We start from the raw sequence: 21,209 nt of genomic DNA, 5'->3' as shown, positions 1-21,209 counted from the left end.
ATAATCCATTCTGATTCTCACCTTGATAATCGATTCTTTCTAGAGTCTGGAACTCCTCACTCGATACTGCTCACCCGAGGCCGTCTCTGGCGTTCCACCGGCCGCTTAGGAGGAAGTGAGTGCTCCCTCTCGCCTCACCACCGATAAGGCCTCGATCTCTGGCGCCCCCTCTGTTCTGGGGTGGCAGCATCCTCAATTTCAGACAGAGTTCTCCATTAAACTCCTTTCAGGACCTTGGGCACGTCCTTCTGCCACTGTCCTTACAACAGTGTCCTCATCTCCTTGAGACTTTCCTAGCAGAAGGCTGCCTGACCATGTAGGTCTAAGGGCAGACGAGGGGAAGTCTCTGGATACCTTCCTATACGATTGGATGGGTGCTCTAAGTTGTCATTCACCCAGGACCTCATCTAGGCTCCTGTCTCTTTAACGAAAGGTTTCCTGGGAAATGCCACAGCCCCGCAAACTCTTGAGTACACTCTCTGCTGTAAATCTTAAGGAGAATGGGTCTGTGTCCCAGGAATGATGTGAAATGGGGACGCTGAAGAGCACGGTAGAAGACTCAGATAGCAGGTAAGCTTTCAGAGAGAAAAAACACGCTGATTTATTCCTTCTCTTTACCACCCAGACTTGGCTTCTAATGCAACTTATGTTCTCCAAGATTTATATCCTACAGGAAAGGGCCTGAGCCTGATAATTTTGTAAGACCCCATCTTTTGGAGTTAACTGACACTAGGTATATAGATGATCACAGTACTACCAGTTATTATATCCTTCCTTTCATTATTCATACCTCTCAATTATTTTGATTTTCTTATTGCCCTGGCTATGTATTTCAATCCAGTATGTTGAGCACAAAATTATTTTTTCAATCACCTCAGGTATATTTTGGAGTAGTGAGAAGAAAGGTGAATATAGTTACACAAGTAAGCATCAGGGTGGGAGTGGTGAAACAGTGTGTACCCTAGACAAATTCAGACCAAGAGTCAAGTATAGTTCTATCACTTACTACCTTGTGAATATAAGAATATTTTAAGTTCTTCGTCTGTTAATTGGGTTCGGTAAAACCTATCTTTTTTTTTATTACTCAAATGAATTTATCACATCTGTAGTTGTGTAATGATCATAAAAATCCAATTTCACAGGATTTCCATCCCACAGCCCAAGAACATCCCCACACCCCCAACCTGACTCATCTGGAGACCATAAGTTTTTCACTGTCTGTGAGTCAGCATCTGCTCTGCAAAGAAGTTCAGTCTGTCCTTTTTTCAGATTCCACATGTCAATGAAATTATTTGATGTTGGTGTCTCATTGTATGGCTGACTTCACTTAGCATGATAATTTCTAGGTCCATCCATGTTGCTAAAAAGGCTGGTATTTCGTTCTTTTTAATGGCTGAGTAATATTCCATTGTGTATATGTACCACTTCTTCTAGATCCACTCCTCTGTCGATGGACATTTAGGTTGGTTCCAAGTCTTGGCTATTGAAAATAGTGCTGCAAAGAACATTAGAGTACATGTGTCTTTGTGAGTCGTGGTTTCTCTGGATAGATGCCCAGGAGTGGGATTGCTGGATCAAATGGTAGTTTTATTTTTAGTTTCTGAGGAATCTCTATACTGTTTTCCACAGTGGTTGCACCAATTGACATTCCTACCAAGAGTGTAATAGGGTTCCTTTTTCTCCACACCCTCTCTAGCACTTACTGTTTGTAGACTTTTTGATGATGGCCATTCTGGCTGGTGTAAGGTGGTACCACCCAGTGGTTTTGATTGGCATTTCTCTAATAATGAGTGATGTTGAACATCTTTTCATGTGTTTCTTGGGCATCTGTATGTCTTCTTTAGAGAACTGTCTGTTTAGATCTTCTGCCCATTTTTTGATGGGTTGTTTGTTTTTTTATGGTATTGAGCAGTAGGAGGTGTTTATAAATGTTGGAGATGAATCCCTTGTCAGTGGATTCACTTACAAAGATTTTTCTCCCATTCTGTGGGTTGTCTTTTCGTTTTGTTGAGATTTTACTTTGCTATGCAGAAACTTTTCAGTTTAATTAGGTCCCACTTGTTTATTTTTGTTTTCACTGTCAATACTCTAAGAGGGGGATCTGAGAAGATGCTGTTGTCCTTTATGTTGGAGAATGTTTGGCCTATGTTTTCCTCTAAGAGTTTTATGGATCTGGTCTTATATCTAGGTCTTTAATCCATTTGGAGTTGATTTTTGTGTATGGTATTAGGGAGTGTTCTCATTTCCTTCTTTTCCATGTGGCTGTCCAGTTTTCCCAGCATCACTTATTGAACAGGCTGTCTTTTCTCCATTGTATATTCTTGCCTCCTTTGTCATAGATTAGTTGGCTATAGGTACATGGGTTTAATTCTGGGCTTTCTCTCCTGTTCCACTGATCTATGTGTCTGTCCTTGTGCCAGTACCATATGGTTTTGATGATTGTTGCTTTGTAGTATAGTCTGAACTCCAGGTGCCTGATTCCTCCAGCTCCATTTTTCTTTTCCAGGATGTCTTTGGCTCTTCTGGGTCTTTTGTGCTTCCAAACAAACTTTAAAATATTTTGTTCTAGTTCTGTGAAAACTGTCCTTGGTAATTTGATAGGAATTGCATTGAATCTGTAGATGGCCTTGGGTAGTATAGTCATTTTGATAGTATTGACTCTTCCAATCCACGAGTATGGTATGTCTTTCCATCTATTTGTGTCATCTTTGATTTCTTTCATAAGTGTCTTATAGTTTTCAGAGTATAGGTCTTTTGTCTCCTTAGGTAGGTTTACTCCTAGGTATTTTCCTCTTTTGGATGTTATGATAAATGGGATTGCTTCCCTAATTTCTCTTTCTCATCTTTCATTGTTAGCATATAGAAATGCCCTTGATTTCTGTGTATTAATTTTGTATCCTGTGACTTTGCCAAATTCATGGATGAGCTCTAACAGTTTTCTGGTAGAGTCTTTAGGATTCTCTAGGTGTAGTATCATGTCATCTGCAAATAGTCATAGTTTTACTTCTTCCTTTCCAATTTGGATTCCTTTTATTTCTTTTACTTCTTTTACTTCTCTAATTGCTGTGGCAAGGATGTTCAAATTATGTTGAATAGTAGTGGCAAGAGCAGACATCCATGTCTTCTTCCTGATCTCAGTGGGAATTCTTTCAGGTTTTCACCATTGAGAAGAATGTTAGCTGTGGGTTTGTCATATATGGTCTTTATTATGTTGAGGTAGGTTCCCTCTATGCCCACTCCCTGAAGTGTTTTTATCAAAAATTGGTATTGGATTTTGCCAAAGGCTTTTTTCCACGTCTATTGAGAGGATCCTATGGTTTTTATTCTTCAGTTTGTTAATGTGGTGTATCACACTGATGGATTTGCAGATATTTAAAAACACTTGCATCCCTGGGATAAATCACACTTGATCATGATATACAATCCTTTTAATGTATTGTTGGATTTGGTTTGCTAGTATTTTGTTGAGGATTTTTGCATTGATGTTCTTTAGTGAAATTGGCCTGTAATTTTCTTTTTTTGTGGAATCTTTGTCTGGTTTTGGTGTCAGGGTGATGGTGGCCTCATAGAATGAGTTTGGGAGTATCCCTTCCTCTGCAATTTTTTGAAATAGTTTCAGAAGGATAGGTGTTAGCTCTTCTCTAAATGTTTGATAGAATTTGCCTGTGAAGCCATCTGGTCCTGGACTTTTGTTTTTAAATCACAGTTTCAATTTCAGTTCTTGTGATTGGTGTGTTCATCTTTTCTCTTTCATCTTGGTTTAATCTTGGAAGATTGTACCTTTCTAAGAATTTGTCCATTTCTTCTAGGTTTTCCATTTTATTGGCATATAGTTGCATATAGTAGTCTCTTATGATCCTTTGTATTTCTGTGGTGTCCATTGTTACTTCTTTTTTATTTCTAATTTTATTGATTTGAGTCCTCTCTCTTTTTTTCCTGAGAAGTCTGGCTAAGGCTTTATCAATTTTGTTGAACTTTTCAAAGAACCAGCTTTTCGTTTCATTGATCTTTTCTATGGTTTTCTTTGTTTCTATTTCATTGATTTCTGCTCTGATCTTTATGATTTCTTTCCTTCTACTAACTTTAGGTCTTTTCTGTTCTCCTGTCTTGAGCTGCTTTAGATGTAAGGTTAGCTTGCTTATTTGAGCTTTTTCTTGTTTCCTGAAGTGGGCATGTATTGCTATGAACTTTCCTCTTAGAACGGCTTTTGCTGCTTCCCATAGGTTTTGGAGTGTCGTATCTTTGTTGTCATTTGCATCTAGGTATTTTTTAATTTCTCCTTTGATTTCTTCAGTGAGCCATTGGTTGTTTAGTAGCATGTTGTTTAGTCTCCACATGTTTGTTTTTTTTTGCAGTTTTTTTCTCATTGTTGATATTCCAGTCTTATAGCATTGTGGTCGGAAAAGATGCTTGATATGATTTCAATTTTCTTAAAGTTACCAGGGGTTGGATTTGTAGCCCAGGATGTGATCAGTCTTAGAGAATGTTCCATGTGCACTTGAGAAGAATGTGTATTCTGTTGCTTTTGGATGGAATGTCCTATAAATATCTGTTAAGTCCATCTGGTCTAATGCTTCATTCAGGGCCTGTGTTTCCTTATTGATTTTGTGTCTGGATGACCTGTCCATTGCTGTAAGTGGGGTGTTAATGTCCTCCACTATGATTGTGTTATTGTTGATTTGTCTCTTAAGGTTGTATCGCTTCTCGGCCTTTTGGCTAAGATCAAGTGTTCTCTTAAGGTTGTTAGCAGCTGCCTCATATATTGTGGTGAACCTATGTTGGGTGGTGCGTAGATATTTGAAATTGTTACATCTTCTTCTTGGACTGATCCTTTGATTATTATGTAGTGACCTTCCTTGTCCCTGAAAATATTCTTTATTTTAAAGTCTATTTTGTCTGATATGAGTATTGCTACTCCAGCTTTCTTTTGATCCCCATTTGCATGAAAGATATTCTTCCATCCTCTCACTTTCAATTTGTATGTGTCCCTAGAAGTGAAGTGGGTCTCTTGAAGAAAACATATATGTGGGCTTTGTTTTTGTATCCATTCAGCTAGTCTGTGTCCTTTGGTTGGGGCGTTTAGTCCACTAACATTTAAGGTAATTATTGATCTGTATGTTCTTATTGCCGTTTTATTAATTGCTTTGGATTGGTTTTTGTTACTCTTTTTTCTTTCCTTCTTCTCTTGTTCTCTCCTCTTCTGGTTTGATGACGATCTTTAGTGTGGTATTTGAGTTGATTTTTCCTAATTGTTTGTGTACCAATTGTAGATTTTGGGTTTGCAGTTATTCTGAAGTTTTGATATAAGAGTCTATATGTATATGAGATTGTTTTAAGTTGTTGTTCTCTTAATTGCAAGTTCATCTCCAGTGTCCTGCATTTGTACCCACCTCTTCTCATGATTTCTGACTTTGGTGGTATAACTGTGCATGGATGATTTCGTATCTTTACTGTATATATACTTTTACTGGTGAGCCTTGTCATTTGTGGAATTGTTGTTGCCTGTTGCTGTCTTTTTTTTCTGCCTAGAGAAATTCCTTTAGTACTTGTTGTAGGGCTGGTTTAGTGTTGCTGAATTCTCTCAGCTTTTGCTTATCTGTAATGCTTTTGATTTCTCCTTCAAATCTGAATGAGAGCCTTGCTGGGTAGAGTCATCTTGGTTGGAGGATTTTTCCTTTCATCACGTTAAGTATATCATGCCACTCCCTTCTGTCCTACAGAGTTTCTGCTGAAAAATCTGCCAATAACCTTATTGGGGTTCCCTTGTATGTTACTTGTTTCTTTTCCCTAGCTGCTTTCAAGATTTTCTCTTTGTCTTTAATTTTGGTCAGTTTGATCAATATGTGTCTTGGTGTATTCCTCCTTGGGTTTATTTTATATGGTACTCGTTGTGCTTCCTGGACTTGAGTGAGTGGTTCCTTTCCCATGTTAGGGAAGTTTTTGGCTATTATCTCTTGGAATATTTTTTTCTGTCCCCTTCTCTCTCTCTCTGTTCTCCTTCTGGCACCCCTATAACATGGATGTTGATGCAGTTAACATTGTCCCAGAGTTCTCTGAGACTCTCTTCATTTGTTTTCAATCTTTTTTCTCTTTTCTGTTCTGCATCCGTAATTTCCACTCATCTGTCTTCCACCTCGCTTATACATTCTTCTGCCTCCTGTATTCTGCTATTAGCTGCTTCTAGTGAATTTTTTATTTCAGTTATTGTATTTTGCATCTCTTCTTGTTTCAGTTTTATAGCTTGTATCTCTTTGCTCAGTGTTTCCTGTAAGTTATCCATCTTTGCCTCCAGTTTATTTCCAATGTCTTGCATCATCTTCAGCATCAACAATCTAAAGTCTTTTTCCTGGAGGCTGAGAATCCCCTCATTTCTTAGCTGACTTTTTGGGGTTTTTCCTTTCTCCCTCATCTGAGTTATAGTTCTCTGTCTTTTCATTTTTATAGGTTTTTGGTGTGGTGACCTTTTTACAGGTAATAGAGTTGTAGCCTCTCTCACTTCTGGTGTCTGCCCCCCTTGTGGCTGAAGTGGGTGTGGGGGCTTGCTGTAGGCTTCCTGATGGGAGGGGCTGATGCCTGCCCACTGGTGGGTGGAGCTGATTCTAATCCCTCTGGTGGGTGGGACTTAGTCTCTGGATGGGATTAGAGGCAGCTATGTGCCTGAGGGTTCTTTAGGTAGCCTGTTTGCTGAGGGGTGGGGCTGTGATGCCACCTGAACTGTTGTTTGCCCTGGGGCTTCTCAGCACTGACTCATGGATGGGGCCAGATTTTCCCAAAATGGCCCCCTCCAGAGAAAGGCAGCTGCTGAATATTCCTGAGAGCTTTGCCTTCAATGTCCTTCCCTCACAAAAAGCCACATTGACCCCTGTTTTCCCAAGAAGTCCTCCAAGAACTGCAGTTCAGGTTTGACCCCAATTTCTATGGAGACTTTTCTTTGCCCTGGGACCCAGTGCACAAGAATGTCTGTGTGCACCTTTTAAGAATGGGGTCTTTTTATGGGAGTTCCCGTCGTGGCGCAGTGGTTAATGAATCGACTAGGAACCATGAGGTTGCAGGTTCGATCCCTGCACTTGCTCAGTGGGTTAATGATCCGGCGTTGCTGTGAGCTGTGGTGTAATTTGCAGACGCAGCTCGGATCCCGCGTTGCTGTGGCTCTGGCGTAGGCCAGTGGCCACAGCTCCGATTCGACCCCTAACCTGGGAACCTCCATATGCCGTGGGAGTGGCCCAAGATATAGCAAAAAAAAGACCAAAAAAAAAAAAAAAAAAAGAATGGGGTCTTCTTTTCCCGTAGTCCCATAGAGCTCCTCCACACAAACCCCACTGGCCTTCAATGCCAGATCCCCACACGTGGGAGTTTGATATGGGTTTCAGAACTCTCACTCCTGTAGTTGAGTCTCTGTGAACCAGTTAGTTTTCAGTCTGTGGAGCTTCCCACCCAGGAGGTATGGGTTTGCTTATGTCGCAAAATCGCCTCTCCTACCTCTTGATGTGGCCTCCTCATCTTTCTTCTGGAGTAGGGTATCTTTTTTAAGGTTTCTGTGCATTTGGGTGAAGAATGCTCAGACTTTAGTTGTAAATTTTGTTGTTTTTAGGAGAGCAGTTGAGCTCCAGTCCTTCTGTTCTGCCATCTTAATCCCATCCCTGGTAAAACCTATCTTGTAAGACTGTGGGAATGTATGTACTGTATATAAAGCATCAATCAAAGAGGCTGGCAAATACTGGGTGTTTCATGAATGGCAGTTATTATTTTTACTTAGACAATATCACCCTCCTGTTTAGTTCTGTTTTGTTAAATCCAGTCCAAGTCAGAGATAATGTAATGTTCTTGGAAACATGAATACCAAATTAGCCAGAATTTTGCTTTAGCAGGTAAAATTAAGTATCTTTTCCACATTAGAGCATTTAGTATTTAATTTTGGTGTGGATTTTTTTCCCCTACCTTTTGCATCTCAATGTCCTGGAATTTTTTCATGCAACATCTCTTTGAGTCCTTTCCAGCTGCCCTTCTCTCTAAACCACGTCTATTTTTATTTGTTTCTTCCCCACCAAAATCTATCCCTCTCTTAGAATTTGTCAAATTGCACTCAAGATAACCTAATAAAATGCTCTTTTAATGCATTGAGATCTGGCTCTACCAGTTCAATGCAGAAAGTATCACCATAGTGGCTCCCTTGCATCTCACCTGTTGGAGCTCAAGGAAGGCTACCTCCAAATATGCCACAATGACATATTGATTATTTTGAATAAAGGTTACCTAAGAAATGGCCAACATAGGATAGATACTCTGGCCCTCCTTTCTGTCTCCCTGAAAGCAGAACATAAGTGTCTCGTGAAAGGTACACTTTCTGCATCTGGAGGTAAAAGTACACCCTTATAGCCAGACACAGAGATTTCAGGCAGAGAAGCATCTAAAAATAAAAAACAAACAAAGAACTTCTAACTTTAATTTACTACCCAAAGCACAATTTCTGTTTAGATTGTTCACTAATTGAGCACCCAAAACCTAAATTTATTTGTCCTGTCAGTTCCTCAGAATTTATTGTTTCTTTGTCTAAAAAATTTAAAAGCTGCCTGCTTTAACCATTTCTTAGGTCCCATTTCTTAGAAACATTCATGTGCATGAATTACAATTTGTTTCTTTTTCTCCTGTTAATCTGCCTTGTGTCAGTTTTATTGTATAGTCCAATCACAACAACTCAAATGGGGTATAGGGGAGAATTTACCCCTCCCTGACACACCTCAAGGGAGTTAACCCTTATTCCTCAGAAACTCCATGAAGACAATATGCATAGAACACCTGTCTGTACTGTATTCTGCACTGAGATAAGAGCAAAGACCCCTTTGATTTCTGTCTTTTAGGGGCTGAATTATGCCCCCCCCATTCATGTGGAAGGCATAACACCCAGTACCTCAGGATGCAACTATAGTTGGAGATAAGGTCTTTATTTTATTTTCTTATTTTCTTTCTTTCTTTCTTTCTTTCTTTCTTTCTTTCTTCCTTCCTTCCTTCCTTCCTTCCTTCCTTCCTTCCTTCCTTCCTTCCTTTTCTAGGGCTGCTTCCCGCAGCATATGGAGTTTCCCAGGCTAGGGGTCTAATCAGAGTTGTAGCCACTGGCCTACACCAGAGCCACAGCAATGCAGGATCTGAGTCGCATCTGGGACCTATATCACAGTTCACAGCAACATCGAATCCTTAACCCACTGAGCAAGGCCAGGGATCGAACCCACAACGTCATGGTTCCTAGTTGGATTCGTTAACCACTCTGCCACACATGGGAGCTCCAGAGATAAGGTCTTTAAAGAGACGGTTAAGTTAAAATGAGGCCAATAGGATGGGCCTTAACCCAATCTTACTGGTGTAATCTATTCTAAGAGATTGGGACAAAAAAGAAGAATGCATAGGGGGAATGCATGTACACTAAGGGACAGCCCAGTGAAGAAGGAAGCTATCTGTCAGCCAAGGAGAGAGGCCTCAGGGGAAATTGACCCTGATTTTGGATTTCCTGCCTCCAGAACTGTGAGAAAAAAAAACATTTTGGTTTAAGCCACCCAATCTGTGGTGTTTTGCTATGGGTCCTAACAAATCAATACACTGCCCCAGGTAGAAGTTTCTTTCTGGTTTATCTACAACCCCAAAGTAATTCATAAAAGCATGTTAATAATGGCTTCCTCATTATCCCATGTGTTGAGGGAGGAATTACCATACTATGTGTGTGTGGTGTCCAAACACACAATGGATACTGTAGAGATGAGAGAGCCGTTTATTTATCATTATACACTACATGCCACAGAGAGCAACACAGGAGTTGTGCTCAGGAACAAGTAAGTAGGGTCTGTGGGAGCCAGGTTTTTTTAGTGTCAAGAGGGTAAGATGACTCCTAATTCCCATTGCTGCACATAATAAGCTTTAAATAATTGCACAAGCTGGTGGGGGCAGAAACCCACTACTTAGGAATAAGTGATATCTGGGCCTTGTCCCCTTGATAAAGATTGGTAGGGCATCTTATCTCCAAGTGCAGAGTGTGGAGGGGAACTTGCAGTTAGGCAATTTGAGGACCTGCTAGTTTCACAAAAGGTTCAGGTAGCACATAATATTGTGCCTTAATTTTATACTTTATACCACAGTGCAGTTTTCCATTAGAAGATTTTCTCTCTCTCTACTCTGAGACACATTATCTGAGGGTCTGGCCTCTGTTCACCAGTCCCATAGCCTTTCCCAGTCCACCATGTAGCTTATTTTAAAATTACACTGCACACATTGACTTGCAGCTTCCCAAATCTTAAGCTGCCTTGCCTCAAGGAATTTACAGTTTACTGCTCTCACCTGGAATGCCTTCCTTCTCACCCATTCTTTTTACTTTCCTGTAAGTCGTAGAGGGTTTCTTCCTTATATGAGTGTAGCTCCAAGCTACTAAAGTTGTATGGGCATAGGCTGGGTCTTTATCTTATCAACACAGTACTAACACAGAGCCTTTTAAAGAGCAGATGCACAGTTGAATTTTGGGAAATAAGAAAGTAAGAGGTCTAATTTACCAGCATTTAATACTTCCTGCATTCTTTAATAAGCTAAGCATATTGATGTATAAATCATTTAATTTTGTAAAACAAAAGACTGAAAGGATTAAGAAAAATCAAGGTTCAACATGTTTTTTTATTATGTTTTCATTTCATTGTCCCCACCATTTTATTGTGGGATTCTTTCCCATTTCCACCAAAAATCCCTATTGTGATGTCAGATTTTCTTATCTGGATGATAAAAGTCTCAGATTTCAATAGAGGTGAGAGAATCTGGGGGACATGGAACATGCCTGGAAGTGATAGTATGGCCAGGCCTGACTGCAGCTCTGGCTTGAGCTCTCTCTTCCTCATCTTGCAGAGCTTCCTCATATTGCAATGAGAAGGCACTGGGGACAGTGTCATTGACCTTTGCCAAAAATTCCAAGACCTTCATTTTGCTGGTTTCCATGTGGGCTTTTGGACCCCACAGGAACTCATAGCGTGGAGGATCACTGTTGATTCAGCCTCGACTAAATCTTTGTTGATGAGCTTCCTTGGCTCCCCATAGATGGAGTGCTTCCTTCCTGCATATACTTGCATCTTATTTAGGAATTTCAAGATGTCTTCCTCAGTGGCATAGGTGCCCTTCCTGAAGGTCACACCTAAGACTGTCATCAAGAGACCAGTCTTGGGTAGCCCCCTGCCAGCACTCACCCTCCCATTGTTGGAGAGTTTCAGTTTGCTGACAAGGTCATATGAGTGAATAGTTGTGTTGTCTTCCTTAAAGTCAACTGCAAAGACAGCCTCAATGCATTCAGAGGCTCTCTTGAGAATCTCAGCAAATCGGTCATGGTACTTTTGGTCAATAATTTTCAGCATGTCCTCCTTCATAATGTGCTGCTTCATTTTATATTTGTACAGAAGGAACTGCTCCAACAAACCCACCTTCCTAGTTAAAGTATCACTGCATGTGCTCTCAGTGGAAGGTAAGAGTTTAGAGGAACATGGATGTTTCTCATCTTGGCTGTTATTATCTTCAACAGATCCTGTGCCAAAAGAACTTGCAGTCAAGGTAGTAGATGGTGCTTTCAAAGACCCCTGGCAAGTACTCTTTGACTCAGTAGCTGATGAGCTTTGGGGATTATCTTCCAAAACAGGAGAAGAAGAGAAGAACTCTTCTCTTATTGCATTGGCCTAAATTCTCCTCTGACTCTGGTAGTCATTTCAGATCTGCTGGTGTTTCTCACAGCTACGGAACTTACTCTTCTGACCCCGAGGCATGATGACTGTGGTCAGGGACAAGGGTCTGGAGTGTGAGTAGGAGGGCAGGTGATAAGGGCCCACTGAATGAGGAAGGTTGAGAGAGTGTGGGGCTTCACCTTGGTTATAAGGAAGGCTATATTTGTAGTTCTCCCTAAGGGCACTGATCTAAATACCCACAGGGCTCCTGTTCTCCTAATCAGTCTATCCCTTGGGAAACCTGTTGAAGGAAATTAGTGATCTTTAGGTTGCATCCTGTCACCTCTGCCTCAGGCATACTGGGGGGTAACAGCAGGGCTGGTAGTCTTCTACATTGAGGAGTCTCTTATTTCACACTCAAGACCATCATTCAACTGGTGGCAGGTCATAGAACCTATTCCCTCTGCTGTTCTAAGGTTGATATCACAAACCTCCCTGGGATCTATGAGAAGGAAGTGAAGGGGGCCCTCAGCTTATCACTCCTGTTCTGGTGCCCCCAGTGCTGACTGCTCAGTAGGGAGCTTTCTGCCCTGGCCTCTTTGGAGTCCTCATTTCTCATTAAAGGTCTTTACTTTAGCTCCACATAGGGCCTGGTATCCCCACCCCTTTCATTGAATGTTGGCTGCACCTTCAAACTAAAAACATCACCTTCCATAGACCTGATATAAATAAGTATTGGTAGGGCTTCAGCTTGGTAGCCCTGTTCTGGGTCGGCTATAACCAGGAACAGAGCCAGATTTGTTATCACTTTTATTTAGTGGTAGGTGATTCTCAGTTCTTGGTTTGATCCCTGTCATTGCCTGGAGTTCCTCCCTCCCTTGCCCTTAGGCATGCCCTTTATGCTAGAACCAGCACCACCCTGAGACCTTTAGGAGAAAGGAAGGATCTCCTCATCTGACCATCCCTGTCCTTGGTCTTCTGAGACTGAAAATAAGGAATGAATTCTATAGTTACGGGATGTGGGATGTGTGCTTACCTTAGTCATCAGGGTATTCACCTGGCCTCTTGAAAAACCTGGAAATCATCCCACTGCTGGCCCTAGGCCACACCCCTTAGGCTATGTCCCTTGCCCCTTTGTGACACCTTAGGAGGAAGTGAGTATGTCAAATCATGTCAATAATGGCCAGGTATCCCAGGGTTGCTAGCAAGGCAGGGTTCTGTGTGGTCCTCTCAGAGTTCTAGCAGTGAGGGTTCCATGTATCCTCACTCAGCATTCTCACCTTGACTCCTGGCAGGGCTTGGGACTCCTTTCTTTGCTTACCTAAGTACTCTTCCCTCAGACCAAGGTCCTCACTCCCTGAGATGCCAGAGAGGGAATGTCTGAGGATGCCACATGATGCTACTCCTACCTATGTCCATCCAGGGATTCAGGCTCCATGGGGCCTACTCTGTTGAGGGTAGAGTGTGCCATACTCCTGACCTAGGTACCTCACTTTAACCCCTGAAGGGTCCTGGGTTTCCTTTTTCTTACAACTTACGGTTACCCATGTAGACAAAAGCTCTTATGTCCACGAAACCCCTGAAAGTGAGTGAGAGGATACTCAGTTTGGCAGCGCTGCCTTGGCCTTCTAAGTCTGCAAGCAGACACAGGCCCAACTCTCTGTGACTTTGGTTATTACATGATATTTGTCTCTTCAGTCCTCATTCATCAGCATTTTCACCTTGGTTCCTATCTCTTCTAAGAAAGGCTTCTTGGGAAATGCCACACCCTTTAAAACTCTTAGTCTCCCTATGACAAACCTTGCAGAGAATGGGTTGAATCCCAGTAGAGATATGAGTTGGGAAAACTACAGCCAAGGAGGGGCCTCAGTACGGGTGTTGTGCTGTCAGAGAAAACACTGGTCTTTTCCTTCTCTTCACTGGCTAGACATAACCTCTTAGACAACCTCAATTCTAATAGATTTGCTTTTTTACGGGGAAGAGGCTGAACTCCTATTTCATGAGCCCTTAATCTTTTAATATTTACAGACATTTCCTCTGTAGGTAATGATATTGTTACCAAATGCTATCTTTTTCTTTCTTTAATCAAACCTCACTTTTATTTTTGTATTTTTATTACTTATTCCTGAGGCCTTATATCCCAAAATCATGTTTGGAGTTTGAGGTCCTGCTTTTTAACACCTGAAATACATTTTATAGTAGTGAGTAGGAAAATGAAGTGATAACAAGGTTGACCTAAGACTGGGAGGAGTGGCACAGTGTGGGTTATAGAGGAATTCAGAGCCAGGGTCCACTCAAGCTCCCATCACTTACTAGCCTTGAATTTGAGAATATTCCAGCTTATCTGCAAAATGAGTCTGATGAAGTCTGTAGTGTAGGAGCACATATATGTGCAGTGTATGTAAACCACCTGGCATATTTTGAGGCACAGTTTGGTACTTTTAATTAATAGCAGTTATTACTAAGATGATTTTGGCCCTAGATGATAACAACCTTCACCAAATTTTTATTTAAAGCCTACATTAGAAAATATAAAATTCCAGGGATTTCCCTTCGTGGCTCAGCAGTTAACAAACCTGACTGGGATCCATGAGGATGCAGGTTCAATCCCTGGCTTTGCTCAGTGTGTTAAGGATCCAGTGTTGCTGTGAGCTGTGGTGTAGGCTGGCAGCTGTAGCTCTGATTCAACCCCTAGCCTGGGAACTTCCATATGCTATGAGTGTGGCTTTAAAATTAAAACAAAACTAATTAAAAGGCCCTTTTAAGAAAGCAAGCTCTGGCTCCCTCAGAGAAAACAGAGAGTCCAGTGGCTTCTTGGCATCTCTCTGCAAAGAAGTATCACTCTTCTCAGAAACTCTCTGCACATCTTATGCCTAAAACATCTAGTTTGAATGTTCACTTTCCCTGGGACAAATGCACAGGGCAAATGCACAGGACCCCTTCCATTCACTAGGTGGAGATTTGCTATCGTATTTCCATACCCCAAAATAACTGTGAAGATTTGCTTTCCACTTCAGGGTTACTCTCTCAACTCTGAGAACCACCCATCTGAGGATCTGGCCCTTTTTATCACTCCGATAGCTTCATCTAGCCAACCATACATCCTGGTTGAAAATTACTTCCCACCGAGGAATTGGCACTTTCCCGAGACCCAACAATACCTTCAGCAGGTAACATACACTAGGGTGTTCTCATTTGCAAGTTCCTCTTCCACCCTCCCCACCTATGTAACTTGTCATTCATTTATTTCTTAGAGTGTATCTCAATGTTTTCTTTCATGATAGCTACTGGTAGACTCTAAAAATTCTATGGGAAGTGGGTTGGTCTTCATTTTCTTAACAACCTCGGTATTATTGAGAGCCTACTAAAGAGAAGATGGGCAATTAATCTGAGAGAAAAAAGAAGGAATGAACAAGACGTCTAATTTATTATGTTTAATTTTTCATACAGTTTAAATAAGCTAAGCAAACATAAATATTTATTATTTAATTTTATAAGAAAAGAGCCCAGAGAAGGCAAACTAAGAACTAATCAGCATTTACTACTGTTTCACTGTTTGGTGATCCCAAATATTATCCCGTGGGATGCTTTCACATTTCATGAAAAAACTTTATCCAATACATGTTAACTTGTTATGCTGTGCTATAGCAAAAGGAATATATTGAGGGAATATCATTTCTTTATAAATAACAAACTTATAATGTTAAAACTGAAAAGTAATAAAGAAGATATCCATGACATTAAACAACTTGAATTATGAAGAAAAATACACCTCAGTAAAAGGAACACATTTGAAAAGAAAAAAACCCTTATAAGATACTCATGTACAACAGGGAAAAAAAAATTTTGGTTTTTATTCCCTGGGCCAGGACTACTCTGTACTACTTAGAAGGCTGACTGCTCTCCTCAAACACAAAGTGAGCAAACTGCCCCCAGCCTCCCTAGATGTGGGTGGAGCTGCGGGACTTGGCCCTGGAAGGTGCCCTGGCCTCAGCAAGAGCTGTAGCCTTGGCCTCGGCTCTCACTCCTGCTCTCTCCTCCTCATCTTTCAGAGCCTCCTCATACAGGTTTGGGAAGGCACTGGGGACGGTATCATTGATCTTGGCCAGAACCTCCAGCACTTTCATCTTGGTGGTTTCAGCGTGGGCTCTCGGGCCCCACAGGAACTCATGGTGAGGAGGATCACTGTGGGGCACCTGGCGGTACTTGAGGTACTTCTGCTGCACCAGATCTTTGGTGATGAGCCTCCTGGGCTCCCCAAAGATCAGGTGCCTCCTCCCAGCATAGACCCCCAACGTGTTGAGGAATTCCCAGACCTCCTCCTCGGTGGCACGGTTGCCCTTCATGAAGATCACGCCCAGGAGCGTCATCAGCAGACCAGACCTGGGCAGCCCCCTCTCATCACTCTGGCCCCCGTGGCCCCCGTCGCTGGGGAGGCTCAGCTTGCTGACGAGGGTGTAGGTGTGATTGCTGCGGTTGACTTCCTTCAGCTCAAGGCCAAAGATCAGCTCCATGCGCTCAGAGGCTCTGCGGAGGATCTCAGGGAAGTGCTCCTTGTACTTCTTGTTGATGATCTTCAGCAGGGCTGTCTGCATGATGGGCTCCTTCATCTTGTACTTCTCCAGCAGGAATTGCACCAGCATGCTGGCCTTCCTGGTCAGGGGATCTTTGCGAGTGCTCTGAGTGGAGGGGGCTGCCTGGGAGGCGCTGGCACCATTCTCATCTTGGCTCTGGGCACCTGCTTCAGCTCCTGGGCGTGAAACCCCCGCTTCAGGAGAGCTAGGGGCTGGGCCGGCCTGAGGCCGCTGGCGAGTGCCAGCAGCAGGGGAGCTCGGGGGAGCACCCTGAGAGACAGAAGAGGGGGAGGAGGGGGACTCTTCTTCTGCTGCTGCAGCGGCAGGAGCGGCCTCGGCACCCTTGAGACTCTGGGTCTCGCCCCGGGTCTGGTGGCGTTTCACCCGGGCACAGCACTTACTCTTCTGCCTCCGAGGCATGATGACACAGGTCAGGGACAGCAGGCGGGAGCGTGGACAGGGGACAGGTGATGAAGGCACCTGGAGGAGGGACAAGAGATGCTGTGAGCACCTTCAGCGGGGACGTTCCTCCCTGGCTTGAACCAAGGCCGCCTCTGCAGGGTCCTTGAGGGCCCCACAGGGCTCCTGTCCTCCGGCCCAGCCTGTCCCCTGACACCCCTGTGGAGGAAGTTAAAGTGAGCCTTGGGCTTCGGGCTGCCAAGCCTACCCGAGTGTCACTGGGGTGACAGTGGGGCTGCCAGGGGAGGGAGGTCCTCTCAGTTCACATTCACCTGGTGGCAAGACTCCACCACCACCCCCCGCTCCCCGCTGCTCTGAAGTTGACAGTGCCACCTTCCAAGTTACCCAGGAGGAGCAAAGGAGGGAGCCCTTCAGCCCACCACTGAGGGGTTGCGGGGCCCTCCCTTCTGCCCTCTGGTGGCTGCACCTTCAGAACAAAGTTCTAACCTCCCTTAGACGCGATAGAGGAAATGCTGGGACCTCTCAGCCTGAGAGTCCTCTCTTGGGAGCTTAAAGGGCTGACGGGAGAGACGGGCCATGTTCTCCCTCGTCCCTTCTTTTTCGGGTGGGTGACTGCCTTACTCCTCCCTCTGGGTCCTCCCTGGACCGCCTTGAGCTGAGGCCTCGCTGCTCACACCGACACCAGCCCCCACCTGCCACTCGCGAGGAGGTGACCGCGGAGCCCCATCGGCCAGTCTGACACCAAGGTCAAGTTTGCGGCAGAGGCCCCACTGGTCCTCACTCAGGCTCTTAGGTTGACTCTCGGGAGCGCATGAGACCGCTCCCTCTGCGGGCCTGCACCGCCCCTCTCCGGACAGTGGCCCTCACTTCTTCTCTGTGTTTGACAGGGACGAAGGGGCTGCCAATGGGGGCGCGGGTCTGAGGTGCGCCTGCTACGGGGAGGATGGTCCGCAGGCCTGCGGGTCCTCACCCCACTCTTCCCTTGACCTGCAAGCCCTCCCCTGCTGCCCTGCTGCCAGCCTCTTAGGCCCAGGCCCCCTCCTCCCCGAGTCACCAGCCTGCGAAGTGAGGGAGCCCCTGAGTCTTCAGACCTGCCCAGACCCGCATGGCCCCGGGTCTGGGCTGTGGAGGCCCTCGGTCCCCACGAGGGTGCCGTCCTGCACCCCGTAGGGCCTGGGGCTCTGCCTCTACTCAGCTGAGCCCAGGTCCGCCAGCCTCAGAGCAAGGCCCTGCTTCCTGAGACCCCGCGGGGAAGAGAAGGACTTTGGGCCTAGCAGCCCCGTTGGGGCCTCCTGGGCCGAGGGCAGGGGTGGGACGGGCAGGGGCCGTGTGGCTACCCCTTTTCGGGGAAAGGGCCTTGCGGGTGTCAGGGCGGGTCCCCGCGCTTCGAACTCAGGTCCCCTCACACCTTGACACCTGACGAGACGCGAGACTCCTCCCGCTGCTCAGCCTCAACGGCAGTCCTCAAAAATGGCGCGCCCCCTGCGTGCTTAGGGGGACGTCACTTCCAGTCACGTGCCTCTGGGCTCCAGGAGGACAGCAGGGGCGGGACCTGGGTGGGTGGGGTTCCTGGGGAGGGTGCTGCAGGGCCGGCATGGGGACCTGCCATGGCCTCTTCTCAGGGCCTGGGCCCATCCTGATGAGCTGAGTCACCTGGGCTCGGCGCCATGGGTCTCTTTCCCTCAGAACCCCCAGTAGGAGGTATTTGGCAAGCAGGGGGCGGGGGGTGCTCAGCCGAACAGCCATTTCTGGGCCGCCCAAGACTGACAGTGAGGGCTCTTTGGGGCCCCCTCCTCTGTGGTGGGTGCTCCTCTCAATCCTGTCTCAGGGTTTTCCCTTGACTCCCAGTAGGTGCTGGGCTCCCTCTCGTCTGCTGACCCGAGACCGAGGCTGCACATCAGAGACATCACTTCCCTGAGCCGCCGGGTGTGAAGTGCAGGTCCACCTCATTTGGGCGCTTCTGCTTGGAGCCTCCCAGAGGTGGCTGCTGCAGGTAAGATGAGCTGAGGGTGAAGGAGGAGAGATTTTCTCCTGTGGTGTGGAGCCCCTCAGTTCTCACTCGGGGTCTTCAGGTGGACTGCTGTTGGGGCCTGGGATTCCTTCATTCTCTGCCATCAATACATCCCTGCCCACAAAGTCCAAGAGGAGTTAGTGAAGGGGCTCTTTAGGTTGACACTTGTCACTGCAGTCTCTCTCTTTGCATCAAGGTCATTGCCCAAAGGTTCCTAAATACTTTTCTTTTACTTTTCTTTTTTCTTTTTTTTTTTAGATATAACATCTTATTTTATTTACATATAGATAAAAATCAAACAACATATCTTCATGTGTACGTGTAAAATCATAGAGGGAGTGTAGAGAGTGATTTAGAGAAAATTCAGGGTGGTGGTTACCCTGGGAGAGTGCAGGGGAGGAAGAGTAATGAGATGGATGCCATGGGGGAGGAGCACGAATGTTTCTACTTCTTAAGCCAGAGGTTGGTACCTAGGTATCTCTCTTATTCTCTTTTTTTTTCTTTTGTAATTTTATTTTTATTTTTTTTTACAGAGTAAAATACATATATTTAAACACAGTTACATTCACACAGATTATTATATCATGGATCTTAAGAAACAAATTAAGTGACTCCCTCTGGAGAAGTGGGATGGAAAATATGCTGAGACAAATAGGAAATTTATTCTATACTTTATCCCATTTTGTATGGCTTTCATCTTTACTATTCAGTATTATCTATTACATTTCAATTTTTCTTTAAAAATTAGCTTTATATTAAAATTGTGTATATTATGCAACTAAAATTTATAAAGAAAGCCTTATATACCATTAAATGTTTTATATAGCATAGTAAAAAGAATAACTTAACTAAATAACAAAAATAATGCACCCTCTGAAAATAAGTAAAATATAAAATGCATAAATTGGTTAATAAAACAGTGTAACTATATAAATATATCCTCACAATTTGTTACATCTTATTGATTCTTCAATATAGGCATTACACCATTCTAGGTGATGTGATAAACAAGACATTACAGACCTTCCATTGTACCATGGAGAGAAATGGTTATTAATAATACAATTGTAGAACTGTATTATTTAATTGTACAGTGGCATTATTTAATTATAATTATCATAAGTTCTTTGATGGAGAGGAAATCAGAATCAGATCTAAGAAGACTTCAGCATTACAAGAATGATGTCAAATGACCCCCTTCATGGTGGATTATGCACTTATTTACTATGAGATTCCTTGTTTGTGTATCAATTGTAGATTTTTGGTTTGCAGTTATTCTGAAGTTTTGATATAAGAGTCTATATGTATGTGAGATTGTTTTAAGTTGTTGTTCTCTTAATTGCAAGTTCATCTCCAGTGTCCTGCATTTGTACCCACCTCTTCTCATGATTTCTGATTTTGGTGGTATAATTGTGCATGGATGATTTCGTATCTTTACTGTATATATACTTTTACTAGTGAGCCTTGTCATTTGTGGAATTGTTGTTGCCTGTTGCTGTCTTTTCTTTCCTGCCTAGAGAAGTTTCTTTAGTATTTGTTGTAGGGCTGGTTTAGTGTTGCTGAATTCTCTCAGCTTTTGCTTATCTGTAATGCTTTTGATTTCTCCTTCAAATCTGAATGAGAGCCTTGCTGGGTAGAGTCATCTTGGTTGGAGGATTTTTCCTTTCATCACGTTAAGTATATCATGCCATTCCCTTCTGGCCTGCAGAGTTTCTGCTGAAAAATCTGCCAATAACCTTATTGGGGTTCCCTTGTATGTTACTTGTTTCTTTTCCCTAGCTGCTTTCAAGATTTTCTCTTTGTCTTTAATTTTGGTCAGTTTGATCAATATGTGTCTTGGTGTATTCCTCCTTGGGTTTATTTTATATGGTACTCGTTGTGCTTCCTGGACTTGAGTGAGTGGTTCCTTTCCCATGTTAGGGAAGTTTTTGGCTATTATCTCTTGGAATATTTTTTTCTGTCCCCTTCTCTCTCTCTTCTCCTTCTGGCAGCCCTATAATACGGATGTTGACGTGTTTAACGTTGTCCCAGAGTTCTCTGAGACTCTCTTCATTTGCTTTCAATCTTTTTTCTCTTTTCTGTTCTGCATCCGTAATTTCCACTCATCTGTCTTCCACCTCACTTATACATTCTTCTGCCTCCTGTATTCTGCTATTAGCTGCTTCTAGTGAATTTTTTATTTCAGTTATTGTATTTTGCATCTCTTTTTGTTTCAGTTTTATAGCTTGTATCTCTTTGGTTAGTGTTTCCTGTAAGTTATCCATCTTTGCCTCCAGTTTATTTCCAATGTCTTGCATCATCTTCAGCATTGACAGTCTAAAGTCTTTTTCCTGGAGGCTGAGAATCTCATTGCTTAGCTGACTTTCTGGGGTTTTTCCTTTCTCCCTCATCTGAGTTATAGTTCTCTGTCTTTTCATTTTTATAGGTTCTTGGTGTGGTGACCTTTTTCCAGATAATACAGTTGTAGCCTCTCTCACTTCTGGTGTCTGCCCCCCTTGTGGCTGAAGTGGGTATGGGGGGCTTGCTGTA

General features: G+C 43.7%; 2 protein-coding genes across 2 annotated transcripts; both read right to left on the bottom strand.

The window, feature by feature from the left end:
- Positions 10,762-14,852, bottom strand: LOC110257844 (melanoma-associated antigen B5-like). The gene is given in 4 exon segments (XM_021080617.1): positions 10,762-11,015; positions 11,018-11,542; positions 13,214-13,309; positions 14,795-14,852. Coding segments are annotated over 4 exon segments (933 nt in total).
- Positions 15,544-16,715, bottom strand: LOC100513448 (melanoma-associated antigen B4-like). Its single transcript, XM_021080125.1, has one exon. It carries the CDS (start codon positions 16,667-16,669, stop codon positions 15,617-15,619), a length of 1,053 nt encoding a protein of 350 aa, XP_020935784.1. The 5' UTR covers positions 16,670-16,715; the 3' UTR covers positions 15,544-15,616.

The sequence above is a fragment of the Sus scrofa genome, chromosome X, assembly GCF_000003025.6.
Source record: "Sus scrofa isolate TJ Tabasco breed Duroc chromosome X, Sscrofa11.1, whole genome shotgun sequence".
In the NCBI taxonomy this organism is placed as follows: Eukaryota; Metazoa; Chordata; class Mammalia; order Artiodactyla; family Suidae; genus Sus; species Sus scrofa.
The sequence above is the reverse complement of the archived record's forward strand: the minus strand, read 5'-3'. Positions and strand labels throughout refer to the sequence as shown.